The following is a 24,346-nucleotide window of genomic DNA, read 5'->3' as shown; positions in this document are numbered from 1 at the left end:
TTTGTTGATGTACTTCTAGATCCTGAGATCAGATGTAGAGACCAGACCTACTCTTACAATACATAATAACACAGAGCAAGATGGGTCAACATTAAAAAATCCCAACACAACTCCTTTTGTTTACTATTGCCTCGTAAACATTAAGACTTATTTTCTTAAAGAACATTGCTAAAGACTTATAGAAATATCGGGATATGGTGAGAGTGATACCGTCCAGGAGGTGAGAGTCGAGGGGACAGTGATTTGAATGCTAGCTTTACATTTAACTTTATGTAGCACTAGCACTAGAACTGGCTCGCAATTCTAGATTCAACCCTCCTGACAAAACTGTGTCCTTTCAGTTTAACAGTGAACACACCTTTAGGACAAATGAAATCTGGGGCACATTTCACAAAGTGGCGTATAAAAAAATCAAAATTTTTATTTTTTCAGTTACAATACTTTGAAAAATGTCATACACTAATTTAGTTTCAAGAATATAGATTAAGTTTAAAATAACGTAGGTAACTCAAGTCAGGTTTCTGTTTATGTACATGACATTGCTATTGTAACAGTGAGTGCGTTGTCAAGGTAACCTTAACTACAGTCAACTGATGAAATGGAGAAGAGAAAAGGAGTGACTTTTAATTAATATTCATGAGCAAGTTAAGGATGCATTTCTAAACGACAACAAAACACTGCCACTGCCAATGAAGCCAGGGAAGCAGCCTGCCGATGCTGTCTGCTGTCAAAGCAAGGCTATCCTGAATCACCCGAGCTGGGAACAATTTTGACATGGATTTAAAAATCCATTTGATTTTATACTTATTTTTCTCTTCCCAATGGAAGTCCCCCCCCTCAAATTACATTTGGAAGTTACCTGAATATGATTTTAAGCCACTGTTGTGAAACCAGCCTCTGAGTTTGACCTGATGTATCTAGACTACTGTAAACTGGACATATTTTTTTAAGGATATAAGAAAGCTTCCTCATTGGCCCACATTCCACATTGGGCTATTACTCACCCAGCTGTTTTAAATGATTCTATGAATGCACTTCAACTACTGGGCTGAGCAGCATGTTCCAGACATCCACAACTCTTTGTGTCCAAAACTAGCTTCTTCAGGAGATGAAGGCTACTGACCTTGAAGTATTGAATTGGGATTTCTCAACATCTTTTGTACTGGGAATATTGTACTCTATCGCATCATCTCTGCTTTCTAATACTACGGCAAGCCTGTTTCTTTAAAGTGCCTGCGTATTGCATGACTTGTAGGCTCGTGATTATTCTGGTTGCTCTTCTTTTTATCAAATATATAAAAGAACACAGCCCTTTGACGTCTGGTCTCTCCTGTGCTCAGAAATACCTGTGCACACTGAATAGGTGATTCAGATATGTAGGTACTGTAGGTGGGGTCTCCCTCTTATGTCTCTCATGTCTGAGGTATGGTCGACCCTACCCTACTTTTACCTGATTTCGTTACCTTGTTTGGGCATCTACTACAGAAGTCTCCACCTAACTGTACCTCACTCTCCAAGGGAAGGTGTTCAGTATGTTTGACTAGGGATGGGTGTAACACTCCACCACAGCTGAACTCTGGGAACATCCCAGGGTGCCAGACTCGGCTTAGCAACGGAATTCCGATTGGTGGGTAGACCCAGAGTGAGCCATCCCAATGCCCTCATTGTTTACTGGCCTGTTCTGGATAAGTGGTACAGAAAATTAGATGTCTGTCACACTTCATGATGGAATAACTGATATACCCCAGCACACAACAGTTTGATCTGGAGGTCGAAGGTTTATCAATTATTTACTGAGAGGCATTAAAAATGTAACAAATGCAATTGGTTCCAGAACTCATTTGTGTTGTTTTAATGCCTTTCTGTATAAATAGAATATATGTAATTGATCTTGAATAAGCAATCAATGGAAGGGATATAGGCATTTGAGTTGAGAAAGCTAGAAAAAGGTGAGGAAATACAGGAACATGTGGGGAATTTAAATCAAGGTGAAAAATACATAGGTAAGGAAACATTTAAAATATATATTACAGCTTATATTCAACAGATCACAGAAAGTATGTCCCTGTCCTGAAAAGAGTTTATGGAAAATCTACAGTGGCTAGCAAGGTTTCACAACTCAATTATAATGGAATATAATAATATTTATAATTTAGGAGGATTTGTAGAATTTTGTTTTCACTTTGACGTTATGGTGTTTTGTGTTGGTTGATGGCAAAAAAAAACCATTAAATACATTATGATTCCATATTGTAACACATTAAAACGTGCAAAAGTCCAAGGTAGGGATGATGTTTCTGTTTCTGAGGGGATGAAGGGGATAACTTTGATCTGTAGAGTGTCTACACTCAAAGACGTGTGGTCTTTGGACGTGTGTCTATATGTTAAGTGAAGTGTAGTAAATGTCTTTAAAGCTCGTGCCCCGCGATCTGCTTGCATATAGTCGTGATTCCTGACTGAAGTGGGAGCAGTGTCTGGTATTGTAAATTGTTTTCAGGAAATGTTTTACATTAATTACACCCAATTACTTGGTACTTTGTACCTTTCATTCCAGAACTGGAACTGAAAAGTGTCTCTTTCTACATTTGCTGTCAGTTTACTGAAGTGTTTACAGTCCATCCTGCATTTTGCATGAGCTGAACATTTAACCAATGACAGAGTCAAGATCACCGATATCCACTGGGGAGAGCTGCTGTAGGCCTGAAAGGTCTCCATTTATTCTTTTTCCTGGAGAATAACCAGCTTTGAAACCACATGGATATACAACTTTTGATTCCTACAGCTTTTGTGGACTTTAAACATTTATGTGGGACTTTTGAAACTTAAACATTGCATTTAATATATTCTCCTGTAATTTATTGATATTTGTTCAACGAGATCTGCCTTTTCACTACCTACGTAAGAATTCTATAAAAATATAAATAAATATCACATTATATCAATTATACATTATTTTAACAAAAATATACTTATGTGCATTATCTAAAATCTTCTGTAGGCCTCAATGAAGTGAAGTCGAGACTTGAACTAAGGGCCTTATTACCCACAGCACTGTTTTCCTAGAAAACAACAAAGGGCATCTTTTAATGCTTGGGTTCTCGGCTGGACTCCCCATTTTAAAAGGTACTTTTATTCTTTTGACTTCAAATGTAATCTTTATATACTTCCAGTGCTACTTCTATTGCAATCTGCAAATAGTTTCTAGACTAAAGAACCTCATGAGCCTGACCATATTATTTTATTCTAAATTATGTCTATGAAACTTGTCTTCCTTTCAATAAAAATTTGCTGCAGCCAGCTCCTTAATTATTTAGCTGATCATCAGCAAGATCAATGTTGCAATTAGGAAGCTTGTTGCAAATTTCCAGAATGGAGCAGTCTGGCAAGGCCACAAGCTAAGTAGCCCTGTTCTAAATTAATTTTTATGAACACATTAGGATATGGATTACTGAAAAGAACCTACATCAGTGATAGTCGCTCCCAGTCCTGTAGGGCTGCAGTCTACGAGGTTTATAGGTAACTTCTTATCCTCAGTGATTAAACACCTGGAGACGGCAGTAATTAAGACCAATTAAGTGAACATTTGATTCAAGTCAAGTCATTAAGAGTCCCAGGAGGAATGAAGCCCAGAAGACATAGCAACCAGGAGTGAATATTGGTGCTCTACATCTTAGCTCTCTTCTTGATGTGAAACAAGGTTGTGCTGACAGTCCCCCTCGGCAGTTTTGAACACTTCAGCCAACTCGCACTAGAGGTTCAATTACTTTAGGCTGTATATCTGAACTTCTGAATATTCTATTGCTGGCTCGTCCGTGTATTCTAAGTAATCTTGTTTGGTGGTGGCTAATATAGATTGAAATATCCTGAAAAAAGGCTTGCCCTAGATGAAACAGCTTTTCACCAGTAGCAGCTTGGGATGATCTCTTTTCTTCTATACTTCCCTCTAATGAAATAAAAGAATAGCAGGATCTGTCTCCCTGATTCACAGAGCGCAGTGGAATTTTACGTACTTTCTAATCCTCTGAATGCAGTTCTAACCTCTTTACAAGTATCCAGACTCTGTTTTAGGCAGCTGCCTCTTCCCATTTGTCTATTATTCTAATGAGAGATGTTCCCTGTTAACTTATAACTTGCCAGACTGATGACTCTAAATCCAGGCATCTTGCACTGACAGAAGTTTCTTGGTCTGGCTGTGCGGACTTTAGCTGCGGAGTCGACGGTCGTGGAGTCACTGGAAAATCTCCTGTCCTGGTATTGTTTATGTAAAACAATTTGTCTGTTAGGATCCACTAGACCAGTGGGGGGTGATGGGGACACGGAGAGCTGCTGCTGACACAGACCAAGCTTTGTGCCATGGGAGCTGCTGCAGCTGGACCCAGGGGGCTGGAGGTGGAGAGCCCAAAGGGGGGGGGGGTCCCCCAATGTGTCAATTCAGACATTCTGACATTTAACCACCTTCAGACACGAGGGCTCAGTCTCATCATTGGAATGGCTTCACAAAAGTCATCTGAAAAACACTGTAGACATTATTTACAATCCATGAGAGCGTGGCTATGGGTAGGGGGAGAGAACTTTTGAAAGGTACCACTTAATGCTGCGGCCATAAAGCAGCAGCCGTGTTGAACAAAACGTAAATCAGTTCCTCATGATCCTGCCCTGCGTTTACTTTGCCGTCTCGCAGATGAGAAGTAGCCTGCCGGAGATTCAAGATCGGAACTTTCCTGAACCCCTAACAACTCCCCTCCCAGCACCTCCTACCACTGATCTGTAATGTGTTCTGACACGGGGAGCTTATTGTGGCCACTGGCACATCTGGCCCTCGCAGCTCGCCAAGGCGGAGAGGGCCGAGCGGAACCAGGAGAGAGAAGCTCGGGCTGTTTATTAATGCAGTTTCTAAACAGAAAGTCTTGCCTGCAGGGCATCACGTTGCAAGCTGGCTTGCAACACTTCGGAACGCCGCTCACACACTGCCTCCCCTTCTCGGCTTTCTCACGCGACGCACAGCCTTCCAAGAGCGCGTTAGCTCATGTTTTAAACAAAACCAGCGCTTCAGACGATCACTTCCCTTCTTTTGGCTGGATTTCTTGTACATTAACCACCAAAAAGTGTCCACGTTTGCAAATGCTTGATGAGGGTAAAACAATGAAACGTTTTCTCATTTCAATTTTTTCATCGTTCCAATGCTTGAAGCAAGATGGTGCTTGTTTGGGTTTTTTACAGACCAAGGGTGCAACAAGTTCAAACTACTAGTTGAGGATTATTTTCCTGTTTTGAGGAAAATACTATTTTCATTGGACCACATAAAATAAATTGCAAATCCTTGACAACAGTGAAAATAATAGCTATAAGGGTTACAAACAAGACGAGGATATTTTGCCAGTCTTGTTTTTTGTGGGTGCCAACAGTGACTTGATTCCTTAATCTTAAAAAAAAAAAAAAAAAAAAGATAAAAGAACAGTGGCTTCAATCGCAAGGTCCTTTACACATACCCACAGCTCTTTCTGTAAAACTGAGCCTTGATTCCAATACTAAATTCACTCGCTCTTAGCTTTATTTATTGTAATTGCTGATATTGTTTAAGTGCTGACTTCTCTAGAAATCCCTTTTTTTAAAGAAAATGCTGATAAAATTACTAGGAACCCCCACCAGATAGGCTTCAGCAAGTGGCTACCGTGTGTTGATTTCCACAAGGGTCTGAAATCTTTGCAGCTCAAACCCATCTCCATTTTTCTAGCGGTATTGCCTTCAGCCAAAGATGATGGTGGTAAAACAGCACAGGATGACCTCCACGTGACTAGTTCCACCAATTTTCAATAATACTGAGTGCTTGGGTGTTGCTCTAGGCAGGGATGGAAGTTGGACTTTTGCACCATGAGAAAGCCATGTGTTACCTGCCAAAGGGGGAGTCCATTTACCTGTGAGGGCTTACATTAAACCAGTTAGGGTGTGTTTGTGACGACTGGCTCAATCTGCTGGTGATGAAGCAAGCTACTGCTGTTCACAGACTTGGAAATCCTCTGTGAAATTTTTTCACATTTGGAAATGGCACTGCTAGTCATGCACAGTCTCAAGGTGACCCATATATAATTGTGTGAAGCTTGGAAACAATTTAGTTAAAAGGAAAAAGGGGGGCAAATACACACAATTGCTTGCAGTTTACAGTCCATTGACTGTATGAGGGCAGTCTGAGTTAAAGAACATAGAACATATTCAAGCAGAGTCAAGGACCATGCATACTTTGTGTTGAAATTTATTAGATATTCAGCTTAGTTCCATTGTCTAGATCTTTTGCAGCTCATAAGCTACCAAAAGAACAAAAAAGTATAACCTTTTACATTCACTACAATTTCCCCTGAATTTTTAACAGATGATCAGAAAATAAGAGACATTTAAAAGTATCCATCTTTCAGAAAAATTAACAGTAGTCAATTTTGCAAGTAAAGTTTGTTTAATCATGATTATACTGTACATTTTTCATTCTTACACCCCTCCTGCCCCCCCCCCAACCTTTCAATAATAATGCTGCTGTACAGAAAGTAAACTCCACTTTGTCAGTGAGCACAATAAATGCAAATATATTCTTCTTGGGACTAATGCCATCATACAAGGTTCTGACGTGGATCAGACCGAAGTCCCTCAAATCTACAAGATTTCTCTATATAGTTTTAAAAATGGTGACACTGTCCTCTCACTGTTGATAGCTCCACCAAATACCCAGATACGGAGATACATGGATGAGTGATTGAAAATGTATCGGAGCAGCCACACAACAGAAAGGCAGCATGTTTTTGAACATTTCTATGCACAAAACCGAGATGATTTAATATGAAAGAGATGGTCCAAGATTCAGAAAAAACTGAAAATGTTAAATTCTGGGTACTGATTTTTTTTTGGTAGGCTTGTTTTGCCCCTTAGTAACTCAGCTGTTTACTGAGAAAATGTCACAATAATTTAGTATAAAACTCCAAACATTTTCGGTTTTAACTCATCATGATCTCTCCAAAGCACTACCACATCACTAACAAAAAGTTAACTGAGGAAACGGCACTTAATCTAAAATGCTGGAATATACACACAGACATTCTTGTATAAATCCCTTTATTACTCGACTAGCCAGCTTTGTGTGTTTGATAATCCAGAGAAACATTATGTAAAACATGGTAATCTTAGGCTGAATGCCAGTTCTTTACCAGAACCAGCAGACAATAAGAATGACTTTTGTAATCAATAGCTCCTGACCATTTCACTGTCAAACTTAATTCCTTTAAAATATAGAACACAAAAACAGGCAAGCAGACGAAGCAGTATGGCTGTCAATCCACTTGACTGAAAGGTGACCATTTAGGTAAAGAACAGCTAAAAGTCTGTGAAACCTAATGAAGGGCAAAAGTGAAAAAGATTTCAGACACACTGGTCTTGATTGCTGTAGAACATATAGCTTTCTTTATTAGTGTGCCTTAATAAACTGACAGAAGCTCTGTTCTGATAGTGAGGTAACAGTATACAGACCCTGCCCTCCTGTTATACAAGTAAAAAAGGGATTGGGTTAAGATAGGATTTACTCCTTCATAATAGTTGAACATCGATGTGCTGCTGTAGATGAATTGCATAGCATCCCATTTAAAAGCAACAGGTAGGCAGGAGGCAGATAAGACAATGTGGAATTTACATGCTGCTCAGACCGTGAAGACAGCCTGCAGGAAGCAGCAGCCTGCACTGCAAGGCTACAGCTGTCAGAAGGCATATCTCCTTCGCCTTGCAGAGCTAGGGGGTCTTTATCAAAAAATGTGGAAACTCTGAATTTGTGCCCTAATAAATATGTAAAATGTAACTGTAATGAACTTTAAACGCAGAGGGGGCAAAAAAAATGCCTGAAGTTGCCAACAGAAACAAATTCTTATGCAATTTTTTTTTCAAATTTAATTTAGCTATGCCTCCTTGAGAGACCTCATGGAAAACCAGGTTTGAAGCATGCTCGAGAAGGTCAGGGCTTGCAATAAATTCCAGCTTTGTTTAGAAGGGGAAATCGGAGCGCAGGCGCCCCCCCGTTTTAGAGAAATTAAAAGGCGAGACCCGTGAGGCATCTGCGATCTGTTAGAGGACCCCCCCCCAATGGCCACGCACGCTCAGAACTGCTGAAGAGTGGTCGCTGCCCCAGCCTCCTCGCCTCTGTCCTGCTGTAGAGCAAGAGGAGAGATCTGAAGGGGTACAGGACAGCCATATCATCTACCATCTCCAGCACGCATGCACTTCGCGTCCATCCGGTAGGCGGAATGCCTCAAAAAGCAGCAAGCAGAAGAAAGGGGAAACCTTTTTTTTTTTAAAAATAAAGTGTTCTAAAATCAAAATATAGTATTTCAAAGAAAACAGATTCAGAGGGGGTCCTGGGCAGCCAGAATAGGGGTGAGAATGTAGAGGGAAGAATTATATATATATATATTTCTTTACGGAAAGAAAAACTATGGAAAAACTGACACCAGCCAATACAGCAGACTTAACACAAAATAAAACCTCAGACAGAAAAAGAAAATTGGTCCAAAACCTGCCAAAGATGAAATCAGACCGGTGCCTTGTTTGGAAAATAGTGTACAATTACAAACGTGTAAACCGGGACTTATTTTTTCTTGTAGCCATTTTTAAAATGCAGCCCCGAGTACTGGTATACGTTTTTCTTCTTTTTGTAATATGCAAATCTTTCTTTTTCGCCCAGCAAAGGTCTAATTTTCATTTTGTCAGTAGCTGTTTTGCAGTCTTGCAGAGGTCAGGTACAGTACTGCCGACCAGCTGTAAGAAACCCCGGTCAGGTGAGAAAACGGAAATGCTGCTAGGAATTGGATGTGGCTGTTTGATGGTGGTGGTGATGTATTGTATTGACTCATTCGTCGTTCGCAGCACTGGTGCCCCGGACTTGACCTTGTTTACGAAGCTGTGGGGAAGAAGAGAAAAAAAAAAGAGCAGAGAAAAGTGGGGTGAGATCGTCATGAATTCAAGTTGCAGCATGAGCATTTCCAACAACATTCTCCACCTGCAAGAAAAGAGCCGGCCTGTCACTGAGAGCGAATGAAACTTTCCCCATCAAACCTAAATACAAGAATAAATGTCAAAAACAGACAACTTATTCCCCTTTTATGTCATTTTTATGTATGGCACACCAATTCGACGTTCCAATTTACTACGACTCCCTGATTTGTAAACTAACATTTGGGATGAGAAGGAATCACATAGTCCAGCAACCTGATTATACTGCTTCTCCGCGGATAAATCTTATCCCAAGCATGTCTCTCAAAGTAAAAGACCTCCTAGCCGTGTGAAAAGGTTTGCCAATAAGGGGATATAGCTGCAATATGTCATAAGTGAGAGGGCTGTAAAATTAAATACAGGTCTTTCAGTTGAAATGTTCATTTTGTGAGACCTAGCAAAAGGAACTGAAAGGCTGTTAACCTTAAGGTGAATATATATAAAAAATAATCCTATGTTTGCGAGAAGACTGAAGTAAATTTTAAATGTAATTTGCAGTTCCAAAACTGCACTAAACTTGCTCAGTTGAAACTCTTCAGAATAATTCCTTTGCAGAATTAAGAAATCACTTTATTTCCCCATTTAGTTACCACCATTAAAATAATGATTTACTGTAAACAACTGAAAGTATGTCCTAAATTAAGGATTTAACAAACAAACATTTTATAAATAAGAGTCATTATTGGATTTAAGAAATGTTAGGCTTCTATTCCTCCTATTATCACACTGTGTTAAAAACTGAAATGTTTGCCACCATGGTGTTTCTATAAAGCCACGATAATATGAAGAAGGAATGGTCACAAAACTTATACCAGGGGGTATCAAATACATCCCCTTGAGTACACGCATGTACCACTACTTTTATTACATCACCTCAAATCGCCAGCATCTCCAGAGCTGTTCAGCCCAGTGTATTCCACTGTAATATTCTCAAAAATGGTTAAAGAACCCCCCCAGCTTGCTCCAGTACAGGCAGGACTCTCTCTCACAGAGCAGGCTCTTTTCAAGTGCAGAATTCCATTTGTATGCTAATGAGTCTCGTTTGTACAATCTTGGGCTTTTTTTTCCTATTGTTAAACACAAGCAATACCAGGCTCCTGCCAGCGACGAGATGGCTTGAAGCCTCAAAATTTCCGAGCGACACCCATTACGTGCGTCTTGAAGACCCCCCACTTGTAAGCGTGACATGCAAGCCTAGGCACCCTGGACAGGGACAAGCTACCCTTGGGCTTCTTAGGAAAGCATCTTTAAAAAATAAGCTAAAAACAAGTGAGTGGGATTACACTCCCATTATTTTTGACATCCGCTGCTTAATGCATTAATGCCATGCCTTCTCTCAAAAATAACAGGAGGCCAGAATTAAATGTGTCATATACTGTATGGCATAGCAAATTGCCTGAAGCAACAAGACACAATTTCACAAGCAAATTTGACAAAAAAGTTCCCAAAATAGCCCTTTTTAATGACTGTTATTAGCAGAGGAGATGGGAAATAATAGCATAAAAAATCTCTTTGGATAATTGCTATTAGATATATTTTCACACAGAAAGCATTATTTAGAATAGTACGCATACAGTATTCAGGAGCAGAATAAAAAAAGCCCCGGTGAGTGGAAGATGGAGACTATGTCTTACTGGGAGTTGAAAAAGATCAAAATGTGTCTGTTTCTCTCGCAGAGACATACATGTATGACGTGCTGCTCAGCACAACTGATGTCAGTTTTGGGTGAGAACACCTCAGTATAAACAAGAAGAAGAAACCCAGCCTGAAGGAATTCCTGTAAGCTTTCCAACTGATAGAGGATGTCCAGGATCTAATTTGGATTGCACCCTCTTATATGAAAGGAAGCATTGTGAAGAAAATAAGGTAATGTTGGTTCATGTCAGTCTCAGCTTGCCAGGGCAAACTGCAATAATCCACTTAAGACTCTCAGCCACAGACTGACTCAAGATGAACCAGTTTAGCTTTCAAAACTGCAACTGCTGTGATTCATAGTGGCTTATTTTTCTTATGCACAGATTAGTATACTGCATATTTATATATTTTTTTCACTTTTGCAAAATGCCACTTTTGTGCTACAATAGTAGAAAGTTACATAGTTTACATGGTCACCGTTACGGCTGGTTACAATATAGTGTATACCACTAGCTGCAATCTATAATGGAAACTGCCAGTGGTCAAAATAAAAAACACTTCTGCATCACCAACACTAAAAGACCTCTCCAAATGAAGGTCAAACCACAGAACAAACAATGCCTTGATATTTCCATGATCTCATGTTCACCATATACTTAATATTTATTGTACCGTTTTTAAAATGCTCCATCGACTAATGTGGAACTAAATAACATGCTTTCCTTTTGGGACAAGATCTCCAGCTGAAAGGACTGGAGTCAAAAAACGGTATTTATGCAGTAAATGCACATTAGTGATGTCCGGGTGTGTTTCTTCATCCACTGCACTTAACACCCAACAGCATAAAAGAGATAATCTACACTCGCTGGAATCCAATACGAACAAGCAGCAGTCATTTTAGCGCAAGAAGAAAAAGCCCAAGATTAAACTCATTGCAAACAGTTCAATCGTTTTGCAGCACGGTTGTCTGAGAAGAGCTGCCGGCGGTTGGCAGCACATGTGGAGACGGTGTCAAGTGTGAAAAATCAGCATAATGAGAGTCAAGAGAACAATTCAAGAGTATAACAGCCGCACCGCCACACTGCTTCCATTGTTTCCACTGGGGGGTTAAAGTTCGGTTGGGCCTGCAAGCCAATAAAACAATATTTATACACATGATACATGTCTGAACTACCTCTGATTACCTAAAATGCACTATCAATTGAATTTTTGACACTGGTTAAAAGAACCAGCTGAACTGTACACGATGTGGGGAACAATCTAGCTTATGGGCGGCAAATAATTAAAAGGTAATTTATTCATTAAAAGGAATTAATATTTCTGGTTGGGGGATGTTATCGGCCACTATAACAAACCAAAAAGCATATTACTACTATAAATTGTTATTGTGGAAGACAAACTGAGCATTTTTGAGGATTTCATCCAACAAGCTGTATTAAGACCTAATTTCCAGGAGGCCAGAAGCTTCTAGAACAATATGATTTATACATTTTGAGTATTTCTAAATTAAATACTTGACAAAATATCACTCATGGGTGAAAGGATGAAAGGCATCACCCTTAAGAACGTTAAAATGTAATGTAAAAGTTATCTTAAAAATTTGAACACAACCTTTCATGGGCTGTGCAGGCAGTAGGCTAGACTTATTCAAGCTTGTAAGCATTCGATTCTTGGGACAATGGTTTTGACTAGGATTGAAAGCAACCAAGAATCAGAAACGCCTGCTACTGTGCGATGGCAACAAGTAACTTAATTCCAATGTTTGGCTTCAAAATACGAATCATCCAGAAACAACAGTTTGGAATTTTGCAACTGATTACAGTTCATTAATTTATTTTGAATTAATTCCCTTTAAAGGGGTGAACATAATTCAAAACGTCAGTTTTTTTTTATTTATCTAAAGGTATGAGGTTTGTCATCTGCCCTCCAAAACCCAGCCTCTTTGATATTTATCAGCAGCAACAGCTTCAGGCATTTGTACTTACATACATTATATCCTCACTTTATAAGGCAGTAATAAAAATAAAATAATGGGCTATGTCTCTCTTAAAACTCCTTTTAAGAGCTTGCCAGTAAGAATAACTGTAAACTGGAAATGAACCTCAATGGTTGTGAGATAACATGTCACAAGTATCTCCAAGTGCCTTTACTGAACTCAACAGATTTCTCAACATGCTTGGGGAAGACTGCACAATCTCCTGGCCATGATTTCTTGCAATTGTTTTCCCCATGGCTTGCAAATCTGATCAGTGCTTGGTTTCTGAAGCCTGGGGTGTTACCCCTGGGGCATTCTGGCAGAAGTCCTCAGAGCTACCATACTTAAAAAATGTTTTCTTTGCAAACATGTTTTAAATTAGGAATATAATCATATTATTAGGGTTCTTGAGCAATTCAATGAGTCATAACATAGAAGGGCCAAAGTTCTATGCGAACACTTCAAGTCCTTTAAACACCAACAGAATTATTTGCTGGTAATATCGGTAATATTTTTGCATAAACGTGTCCAAATACCTAGTATTGAAAACATTTAATGAAAACATCTGTTATTGATTGATATAGATTATGTTTTTTAGTTCACAGCTGCACTCTGGTTTTCTTCTCTGGCCACCGGAGTACCTAAAGGCAACAGTCTTCTGTCAGCCAGACCATCAAGATCAGAGACCCCCCAACTTTTCACAACTTTCTCTACACGATTATCACATTCCACAGTGAAGAATAAAAACAGCTGACAACAGTTCCCGCTAGTCAAACTACTCGTTCCCCTGGACAGATGTGCGACACAACTGGCCGGCTCCTACCCATGGGTCCCATAAGGAAGGGGCGATGGACGGCGCGGCGTGCGCACGACTTGATCGTTCTTTGTTTAAGCCAACACGCAGACCCCAGTGGCGGAGGCATGGAAGCAGTGCAGCAGCCGGGCACTCCGATAACCCAAAACCAGGACTCTTGGGAATGAAATGGCCCATCACCAGAGCCCCGGCCACCTCCCCACTTCACTTACACAGCCTGCCTCTGAACCTACAGAGGGATCTGCTAATCAATCCGCTGCCGACGTGCCTCGCACAGAACCCCTCATACGCATCTAGATGTAAAATAAAAGGATCAACAGGCAATCGAGGGCCTTCGTGGACTTGGGCGGGTTAGTAAGGGACACACGAGCAATTGCATGAGGAGGCCTGGTGGGACTGTCGGGGAGTCCTGCGGCGTTCGACGAGCTCTGCTTGTTCATGGGTTAGTAGACATTACCATCAGAACCACGCAAAGGGGAAGGAACTGGTCCCACCCACTCCAAAACAAGTGGCTGGCGTGAGAAAACCCAGCCAATAGTGGGATTTCAGATTTGAATCATACCGTCCATTGTAATCTAAATCTAAAGTGAAAATGTGGACAGTTTCCTCATCTTGATCTGCAATCCTGCAATTGCAAACATGACTCCGTACACAAGGTCAGCTTTTCATCTCTGGGAAATGACTTGTATTAATGAATTAAAATAATATCCTAATCACAAGTGATACAAACATCACTGAACTAAAGAGAAACAATTTATCCCTGGATATTCCGTGTGAAATTCTGTCGAGCATTCCTCTCTATTTTTGATATTCCTAGTAAAACGGTTAACTGTAGTGGTCTGACCAGGGCTTCCTTCTGTCCTCATAAGCCATCTTTATAAACAGGTGTATCCCTTTCCAGTGCTTATTTTTCCACATATTAAACTGGAATAAACCACTTGGGCCATAAAATTTGTTCTCTTAAAATGTTATTTTCCCTTAACCGTACATAGCACAACTGTAATTAGCCTTGCGAACTATATTATAAAACACACACTATTTGCTATTTGACACCCTCCCACTGAAAAGGTAACAGCAGAAACATGACAGATTAGGTCTACTGTAACTGCATTCGATTTAATATCCATCTCCCTTTTGGACAGAGGTAACAGACACATTTGTAGTCCTTCTGATATGCACTCTCTACCTGGGATGAAGAAATAAAGTGATGCAAGGCACAGGTAACTTGTGAATTAAAACTAATTTCATATGTCTAACAACCTAAAGCTAACTTATTAAAACAGACAAGTTTATCACCCTTTGACCAAAACTGAAATGCAACCGGGAGTTTATATAGTAAAAAAAGTATTATGTTCCACAAGTTCTAAGCTTCCAAACAATAAAAGAGAAACACATGTTACTGTGATTCCCAAAACTTTAAAGTTACATCTATTATTTTTGTCTATGACAGGTTCAGCTAGGGCTGTCCTCAGACTCTACCCAGCCATTTCAGGTTTTATGAGCTGCATATTTTTATCAGTCAAAACAAACAGATCATATTTTTATCTTATTTTTAGAAATATATATTTTCTGCTTCACCGGTAGACATTATGCAAAGCTATAGGCTGTGGTTTGAAAACCATGCTATTATAAAGCACTGGAAAGGAATTCTCGAATCATGTCATCTAATGTGAAACTTGCTTCCAATACAACCTGCTGTTTTTTTCTACTTTAGCTCTAAATAATCTCTGTAAATGTCCTTCCCCATTGCGTGGTGACATCCGTAGCAGATGAGCGGCACATTTACCTCTGCGACATAAGCAAGACGTTCAAATATAATTTCCGGTAAAAGGGAACAAATGCATTTTGTCCAGCTTAATAGTACTCTACAAAATGAGAACTATTTGGGAACCGACAAGAATGAGAGTCATTCATGACGAATTTCATAGCATGTTAGTGCATTATTGCTGAATATAATGTGAAATATTGATTAAGATTTTATATAAATGCACATTATTCAGTACATCTGGTGTTTATATTATGTGAGTCTGAATTTAGCATGACACTGCATGTACACAACATGGAACAAAGATGACTATTGCTCCCCTTTACTTATTGTTTATTGTTTATCCTTATTGTTTTTGCTTGCATTATTATCTTAATACATGATCATGGACTAACGAATACAAGCACACAGTTTCTTACTCTTCAAGGTGTTGTAATTGATTCAGTATCAATTAAAAAGATTAGTGACAGGAAATGTGTGTCAAATAATGGGCATATTAAAAATAAAAAAAGATGTTGGAAAAGGGTGTAGCAGATTTGAATCATGTGCTGTTTTTTGCCTTGTGTAATGCTCTTTTATGTGTGGAGTTTGAACCTCATTTGTGTTTTCCACTCGGAATATTAGTGTCTAGATGAACTGCTCATAAATAAACAGTGCAAGATATGTTTCTTATTCATGTTGTAATATTCTGTGCTGGTTTTGCAATTCCAAGGATTGTTGCTCAGTTTTGATTTCTACAAATGCCTCTCTTAACAGGTAAGTGAGCTCTTACTTTACTGTTAATACCACTCTGTTGCTAACAGTGCATCAATACCTCCTCTCTCAGTTGCAGTGATGGTGTTTAATTGACTGACATGATTTGCAAAGACAAGTGTATTTGTATACCATTTATACAACTACACCTTCTGAGCACCAGAGGATGCCAAAGTGTAAAAATCAACATGGGATAAGAAAAAAAGGAAATACAGTTAAATGTATATACATATTTGATTGATAGAAGACCTGTTAAGCCCTCAGTCTAGGGATATGAAACTAAGAAAATCATAGTCGATTTTTTAGCTTACTGCTAATTATATATACTTTTGTCAGTGGTCTAATGTAAAATTAAGTTTTCAAAATGACCTCATGATTAATCCATGATCCACGATTAATGACAAAATCTGGTCAGTGGAAAATTTAAAGAGCCTTTTTGAGGGTGTCTGGAACCTGCTCTCATCTGCATGTACAATATTTCGAGGAGTATCATTATGTATGTGCACCAAAATGTTCGGCTTTGCGCAATAATCTTGAGGAGTGTGTTTAAAGCCTGTTTCAGTGGTTGAGAAGAAATCTCCAATCAGGAAAGAAGAAATCTTGGACATAATGGTTTATGTAAACACATCTTCAGAGCATATGCAACTCAAATACAAAAGGGAACAGAGGAATATGCTCAGATGGAGTTTTTGTGCACATTCATCTGCCAGTTAAACAAATATTAATACTAATTTCTAAACTATTGCAAAATTCTGAAATCCTCTTTTACCATGAACACAATCCCCAAATCCTCCTTTTGCATGAACACAATGCAAAAGAAACAAAAAGTACGCACACACTGCTGCCGTTTCTAATTTGTGTGTTTATACACAAAGCAAGAAACAGATGGTGTAGACTGAGTGGGGCTGAGATTTGCTTGGAAAACTTGTCTAACTGACACCAGGGCAAGAGCGCTACTCTGCTTAGTCTGGTAAGCGCTACTTAGAGAGCTAAGGAAAGGCACATGCACATTCATACCTCCTCCAACTCTTTCTGTGTCTCGTCCTCCATCCTCCGGATATCCTCCATTGTCAGCTCCACCCATCGGTCGATCCAGCAGAAGAGCTGACGATGGAAGTTAGTGAAAATCCTCTTCTCTTGCTGTAAGGACAAGATGCACCTTCGATTAGAACATCAAAGGAAGGCATCACCTTTAGAACAACGTGGGTGTGAATCTCGGGGAGCTGCTGTAATTTTGCGGAAGAGCCCCGTGGTTAGAAAGTCATAATCTGACATGCTGGAGGATGCAGTTCTAAGGTACACCTTATATTTATTGCAGGGGTGCGATACCTGTCTGACCAGGAGGACTTTTTCCACTCTGAACTTCTGCAATCCTTTTGCATTTGGTTTTACAGACCAATGAGATCATGGTTCAATTAAAAATTGAAATCAATAACACATACTGTACATGCACAATTAACTCAGTATTTGTTAAATGCTGTACAGGGCATTTAAAAGAATGACTGAAAACTGCAAAACAGTTAAATGCAACAAGTCTAAAGCATATCAAAATTGGATACCTTAACATGATTTCTGTTGCAGGCAATTGTGATTTGATCATCTGTAATGGGCAGCACAGCAGCAAGCTGTAGGCTGCAAGATATAAAGGTGAATCTACAAGCACACTGAAATAGCATGTTTGAAGTGGTAAAAATAGTGGTCTGAGTTGGTGCAGTCCAAGTGTGTCTTACTCAGTGAACCAAGTATGAGCTTTTTGTAATAAAGTTTGAAAACTCTGTAACAGTACAGTGGAACTGACTGTGCCCTCCTTGTATTGAAGGCAATGATTGTTTTAGGTTAAAGAGCACTATTCTTGTCCATGGCCCGTGCCTTAAGGGTTCAGCACAGATGCTACGTTTTATTGTGCCAAAACTTAATTTCACTTAACAGTACTACATTATGTGATACACTAACACCACTCTAGAAGGGGTCAACACTAAACAATTTTATTTTAATAACTCAAGAAACCCATTAATTCTCCACACAAAACTATATCAAATTAAAAACTATGCTAAATATTTTCAAGGTATAGCCTATCTTGCAATTTAATTTGATGGTGAAGCTCCACTTTTACAGTTAAGAATTCATCCCCTGCATCTTCTATACTTCCCAGTTAGGGTTTTTTGTAAAACAAAAAAAAAGGGGTCACTGGTTTACAACTTGAATGACTCCTGACTGGATCAGGAATCAGTGTAATGGGCGATGTGAGCTGGGAAGGAAACCCAAGAACAAAAAAAGAGAAAGATAAAACCACAGAAAAGGAAAACATCCTTACTTTGTGAATGAAGTTCTCTATTTTGTTCTGCAGTCCCCACCACTTGAACTTGACGGTCACCAGTTTGTAGGCGCACATGCGGGGGCAGTCTGGGTTAGCGACGAGCTCCTTCTGTTGGTAGAGGGAGGGAAGAACGTCAGTGGCCCCTGTGGCGAGTCCTGCTGCTGGTGCAGCCACAGACCAGCGCTCTAGCCCCACACCTCCGGGAGGAGAGCAGCTCACCACTGTTCCACAAGAATCTATCAGGGTTCACTGCACTGAAATGGAAATAAATCACGAGAAGGTGAGAAATAAAAAAAGACTAAATTTGTATACCTTTATTGCAAAGGTTTAGAGGACAGTTACATACAGTAGGTATTTGCACCCTGTACCTTTGGTTAGCCGAATTCTACTAGCGAGCAAAATTATAAATAAAATATTATGTAATCCACATTAGTGAATAATTGTATTTAATAAAATAACCAAAAAGTACCAACACAAATCTGCACTAAAACACACATGTAAATGAACACCTGTACGGACACACAAAGAGCAACTCTTCTCTCTTTCTCACCAAAATACAAATATCTATGTGATTTTTAAACATCTTAAATTACCCATATGGCTATAATCTCAATAATTCCTAAAAACATTACGAGTAAACAGAGAGAAAGGTTTCTGGACTATAGGCTCATTTAGACTTTGATTTTACTAAGAGAGCCACCTATGTCCATGTTCCTTGTCATATGAAACCTGTAAACGTCAATCAAAGCTCCAAGTTAAGACGGCAAACATTTTGTTTTTGAATTGATATTAAATCTAAATTTAAATATTAAATATTAAATTCGAATTTAATATTTAAGGCATAAACCTCAGCTACAGAAAGTCAGAAAATGGTTTGTGATCAGATTCAATCAGTCAAAATTCTGCACACAGCGCAGGCACAGACAATTCATCTCAGAAGCGCACTGAGTGCTCGCCGTCCTCTCTCTCCTGTTGTAAAACCAATGGCGTAATCGTTCATGTTAAGAGAGGGGGTCTTGGAAGCAGGGGGCGGGCAGGGATTGGGGGTGGTTTGGGCCTGTTTGCTTTGTCAGCTTGAGGCTCCAGTCCAGGCTGTCAGTTTCCCACCGTACTGCTTGCCTTGAGAAGGGAAAAGAAAAAAAAAACAGCAGCAGAAAAAAAAATCGTGAAGCCAAGTCTTGGCTTTCTCAAAAAAAAGGGAAAAAATGACGTGACCTCTTTAGGCAAGTGAGGCACTGCACTGAGACGTGAAGTGAACTTGTCTGTGTGATCTGCTCCCTGCAGCTGCCGCCCTGCTACACAGCAGCAGTTAAGTCCTTGCAGGGTACAGCCAACACAGATGAGAAGAGACAGTTTAGGGTGATGATATTCTTCCTCCAACGTTGCCCGAGTTAGACCAGCATGTGCCTGTGTAGAGATATGTTTTTTTTCCCCACTGTGGTTTTCCTTTCTGGTTAGCTACTTTTTGCCGAATGGCTTGCTTTTCTTTGTGCAATTATGTTCTGCTTTTAAAAACATTTTCCGATTGATTTTTCCAAAAAAGAAAACAATCCATAGGTTAACGGGATTACAAAATAACCAGGCATGCTTGGAGGAAGCTAACAAAACAAATTTGTTGAACAGGTTTCTACTAAGATCTCTGGGTCTAAATTTAAATAAACAGGACTGAAGAGAGTACAATGGTGCTTTCTACTCTAATGGCTGTTGTTTCTTTGGCAAAAATTGAGCAGAGGTGGTCCAGAAAAAAAAAAATCAAAATTTCTTGGACATTAGGGAATAACTGTGGGAAAAGACAAAGAGGGTAAAAGAATCCCTCAGATTTAAAAAGCTTCAATCCTCTGTTGTTGCGGTAATCTACAGAGTGCTAACTTTTAACATAAGGTACTGAATTTTGTGCTCTTTTTCACATGTTTGTGGCAGGAAAACGGAAACAAAGAACCAAACAGCCATCCGTTTCCCATTGCTTCGGCCAGCTGCGAGCAGTTTTGAACTCGCACAGCGGGGACACAGCTGCATCTCTTGCTGGTATAAAAATGACACGACAGAGGAAGGAGGTATTCAGGAGGTCACTCCAGTGTCTTCCATGCCTGCTCGCAAAGACTGTCCCTGTACAATCCAGAGAGGAGCTATTCTTAGAGCATAGGATGGTGAAGTGGTCGTACCTTATAACTTTGGAGCGAATACAGCAGGAATCTGCAGGATTTAACTTCCAGACAAAATGTCTGACAAAAATAAAAGAAATTATTCCTGTCTTGCTAAATGCAGGTTAAACCCAAGGGCTAACCACTTCCAATCCCAAACCATCTTGATTTGCTCTGACAGGTGTAAACCACACAGACAACTCATGTGATTAAAAGTGGAAGCAAAATAACCAGAAGCAGTGAACAATAAAAAGCATACATACACATATACTGTAAAAAACACCCAGCACAAACATCTGTGTATAATATTATAATAGCATTAATATGCTTGTCAAGTATTACTGGATTTGTTTCTATAAAGGCACAGTGGAGTATTGTTCAGAAAGACAAATAGGCAAATACAAAGACATTTAAGATACAGAAGTACAGTGCATCATATTCAGGTAACAAAAACAGATGTACCATGGGAAACACTGAGTGCAAAGAAGTCATAAAAATGATTTGTTGACATTTACATCTAGACAATGTGGGGAAGTAAAAAAAGAACACATAAGACAAAAAACACCATTAAATTGTACAATATAGTTGGAAGACCCCATTTAGAATATTATGTATAGAGTTGAAAATACATTATAAAAAAGATGTTGCTGCCATGGAAACAGTTTAAAGAAAAGCAACCAGGTTCATTCGTGGGCTTAAAGGAAGCTGAAATCATCCTACAATAACAAGATAAATAAAATCTTTTAAGTGCTGAACACAGTAGTTCAAGAGGGGACCTAATTCAAGTACAGGCATAAATCTAAGAATGCTAATTTCAGTACTATGCTCTTTTTAAGACAAAAAAGAAACAAAAAACATACTGACTGAAATATGCAGGGGAAATGCATGGTTGTATTTATCATGTTAAACACTCTTGTAAGGAGTAAACTCACAGAGATAACTGTCTGCTTTGATGCCTTCACTTTACTTTTTTTAGCACTTTCAACCCAAAATGTCTGAAAAAGAGCTAAAATTATGAAAGGAAAACCCTCTTCAAGCACGGTGGGTGTCTTAGGACCACTCCGCTTCTCTGAAAGACAACTTCAGAGTTGATAGTTGACGTTATTCTCAGAGAGTATGCATAAATTCAAAAAAGGCACTGACAAATTCAACCCATTGGATTCCTCCGGATTCCACATGGAAACAAACCAAAGAAGGGCAGTGCGCTTAAAATTGAATACAGAAGGCATTTTGTTTATGCAGAGCACTGCGGGTGTCCGGATTTCCAATAGAAGCTTCCTTCTAGAATTGGCTAGATGAGATGCCTTCTTCTAGTAACCAAACAAGCTAGAAGGGCACATCAGCCTCTTCTTGTTCACAGCTTTTCTTATGTTCTTCAACTGAAACATGGATCTTGCTACTTGTGGACCACATGCAAGAAAGGAATGAATCTCCTCTCCTGTATTTAAAACGTACACTCCTGTAAGGCATGGAGAAGCCTGTGGCATTCCTAGAGATGCACAGAGCGTAGCTGCTGGTTCTCATTCTCTCAGTGATTCACGCGGCAAACTCCAAAACTGGCAATTTAACAGCAGATAGGAATATAATACCTGCCAATATAAAAAATTATCCTCATTTAAAGAAAACAATCTTCATCTGACATTTATCTCACATCCCCTAAGTGTTGTCTGCTTAGCCTGAGGTAATAGAAGGCCAACAAAAGCATTCTTAGCATAACCCTGCTTCTCAGGTAACACTTTGCACGTTTCAACAAAAAACAAAACTGGGCTTCAGAGGCAGCTGGATGACAGAAACCGGTTCATTCTTATGCCACAAAATCATCTCGGGGTAAAAATGGGGCCCCATCTCTTTAGTGTATAGGCACTGCAGATTGCTTGCGCTGGAATTAGGCAACACTGTCTATATACTGTTAATATTCCTCAACTGTTAAAGACAGCTGGAGAAAATCCCATGCCTCCCCCTTTGGCCCTTGAGACCTGGAGCTCACTACTGTCCTGCCCCCAAAGCGAGAATCCTGGGTATCCAGACTACTGCTTGCTGGAAGTCATTCAAGTGTCTTCCTAATCAGACACCTAGAGTGCAAAACTTTCTTCACTTATTCGGTAACGGTAAAACAATTAACCTTGTATGACAATCCAGGAAACTACAGAACAATAAATCACTGCATTTTTAAAACTATCCTTGATTTTGCTTTTCTTTGTTCACACCCTAACAAGCTCAAATATTTTTTTTTGCAAAATATCCAATTTTCTTTTAATACCCTCCCAATTTGCAATTACCAACTTGTGATGAACTCAGAACGCTGTGGAAACTACTACAATAGGTTTAAAAGACAGCAGCTGGACTGTATGCAGATTAACATCTTGAATGCGAGTTATAAATGGATAAATTTCAAATCTTGCCACGATTAGATAAAGAAAAATAAAATGGACAATTTATATAATTGAACTAGCACTGTTTAAAACCCCACCAAGAGTGCAAATTTGAGAGCCTTGCTCTTAAGTTTTACTACCTCACAGCTTTCATAACGCATGGTTTCAGTTCAGGTTTCAAAAATTACTTTCTAGAGACAAAAACAATTACACTGACTGAAGGGAAATGACAATCTCTTTTCTGACATGTTGAAATTGCTCCCCTTTCTGAAACACAGTGGCACATTTTGTTCATCAAAATAAAGGAACTATTGTCTAGCATTCCTTAAATAAAAACAAAATAAGAAATACACAAAAAACTTAAGTACTACTTTTGAAGTTGATCTGTCAGTGTACAATTTTCGTGAGAAGACATCCTTACCCTACAGGAAGGCTTACCATAATTACTGCAGCAAATTATGTCACCTTACTTTCAATAGCACAATGTTCTCATGAGAACATAAGGTCATAACACTCAATCAAAAAGCACAACACAATGTTAATTGAAATTAGTACTTCCATAACACCGTTGTGTTATGGCAACACCAATACTCAGAACTGATCTTTAGATTTCATAAGTCTGGGTGTACCAGAAACATATTGGAAGAAGTATTTTTGCAAATTAGAAAACAGGAGGATTGGTAGCAACAGAAACACGGGAGGACCATCTGAAAAAAGCCATGATTGAAATCCTTAGGTTTGACCTAAAATTGCTAATCCACTGACCCACAAAACTGCAGAGAATAAGTAGCATCTTTAAAAGCTTTTCTCCCGCTCAGTTGTGGTGCTCAGCATTTCCAAAAGGTCACTCTTTAGTTAGCTGATCTGATTGTTTTTCTTGGCTTTTCATGTCTCTTTATTTTAAATGGAATTCAAAAGGTCCAATCGTGTTTTCATTTCACAATGAGGATCAGGTTTCTGGGAGATATGTGGAGAGAGGCCCGGGGGGAGACAGACCGAGAGAGTAATGTGTATTTGACTGTAGGTTGAGCTGCATTACCAGGCAACTGGCATTCCTTGCATATAGGCCTGGGTTTGCCTTTTATGTCGACAGTGAAGAAATATTAGAGAGTGCAGACCACTCTTGGCAAACTGGAAAATACTTCTGTGTAATTTAACCTTTGCTTTGATTGGGTAGGGGATGGGAGAGTTTTTAATGTTGTTTGATGGAGGCTGTGTCAAAGCTTAAATACAAGTCCTGCAATTACTGCATTTCCATTAAAACATACAGAGAAATCCAATCCTTAAGGATTGGCAAAAATGCTGCAGTCACAGTTAATTAAAGGGCTCCACTTGTCTTGACAGCCAACTGTTCAAATCCCAGAAAGGGGAAAATACAAAAAAAAGTGACAAACCACTATATTTATTATTGACGTCTTTAAAGGGAGAAAAAGGGCAAATTAATTCCATTTAGTATTGTGCATTGTACAAGACCAATTTTACAATTAAATCATGTTTTCCTAAGGTGGGACAAAATAAGCATTATAACTGAAAAAAAAAGTCAAAAATAATTTTAA

The 24,346-nt window shown here is 39.2% G+C and overlaps 1 protein-coding gene across 1 annotated transcript in view; it reads right to left on the bottom strand.

Moving 5' to 3' along the window:
* Nucleotides 1-6,227: 6,227 nt before the first annotated feature.
* The window catches only part of pitpnb (phosphatidylinositol transfer protein, beta), a 75,583-nt gene continuing 57,464 nt past the window's right edge, over nt 6,228-24,346 (bottom strand). The window contains exons 9-11 of the mRNA XM_015366238.2: nt 18,275-18,385; nt 16,978-17,100; nt 6,228-8,926 (exon numbers count right to left, since the gene is read on the bottom strand). Coding sequence (XP_015221724.1) covers nt 8,876-8,926; nt 16,978-17,100; nt 18,275-18,385 — 285 coding nt within the window. The 3' untranslated portion in view covers nt 6,228-8,875. The remainder of the gene's footprint in view (nt 8,927-16,977; nt 17,101-18,274; nt 18,386-24,346) is intronic.

This window comes from Lepisosteus oculatus, chromosome 22 (genome assembly GCF_040954835.1).
Source record: "Lepisosteus oculatus isolate fLepOcu1 chromosome 22, fLepOcu1.hap2, whole genome shotgun sequence".
NCBI classification, from domain to species: Eukaryota; Metazoa; Chordata; class Actinopteri; order Semionotiformes; family Lepisosteidae; genus Lepisosteus; species Lepisosteus oculatus.
Note: the sequence above shows the minus strand (reverse complement) of the source record. Positions and strands in the feature narration are given on the sequence as shown.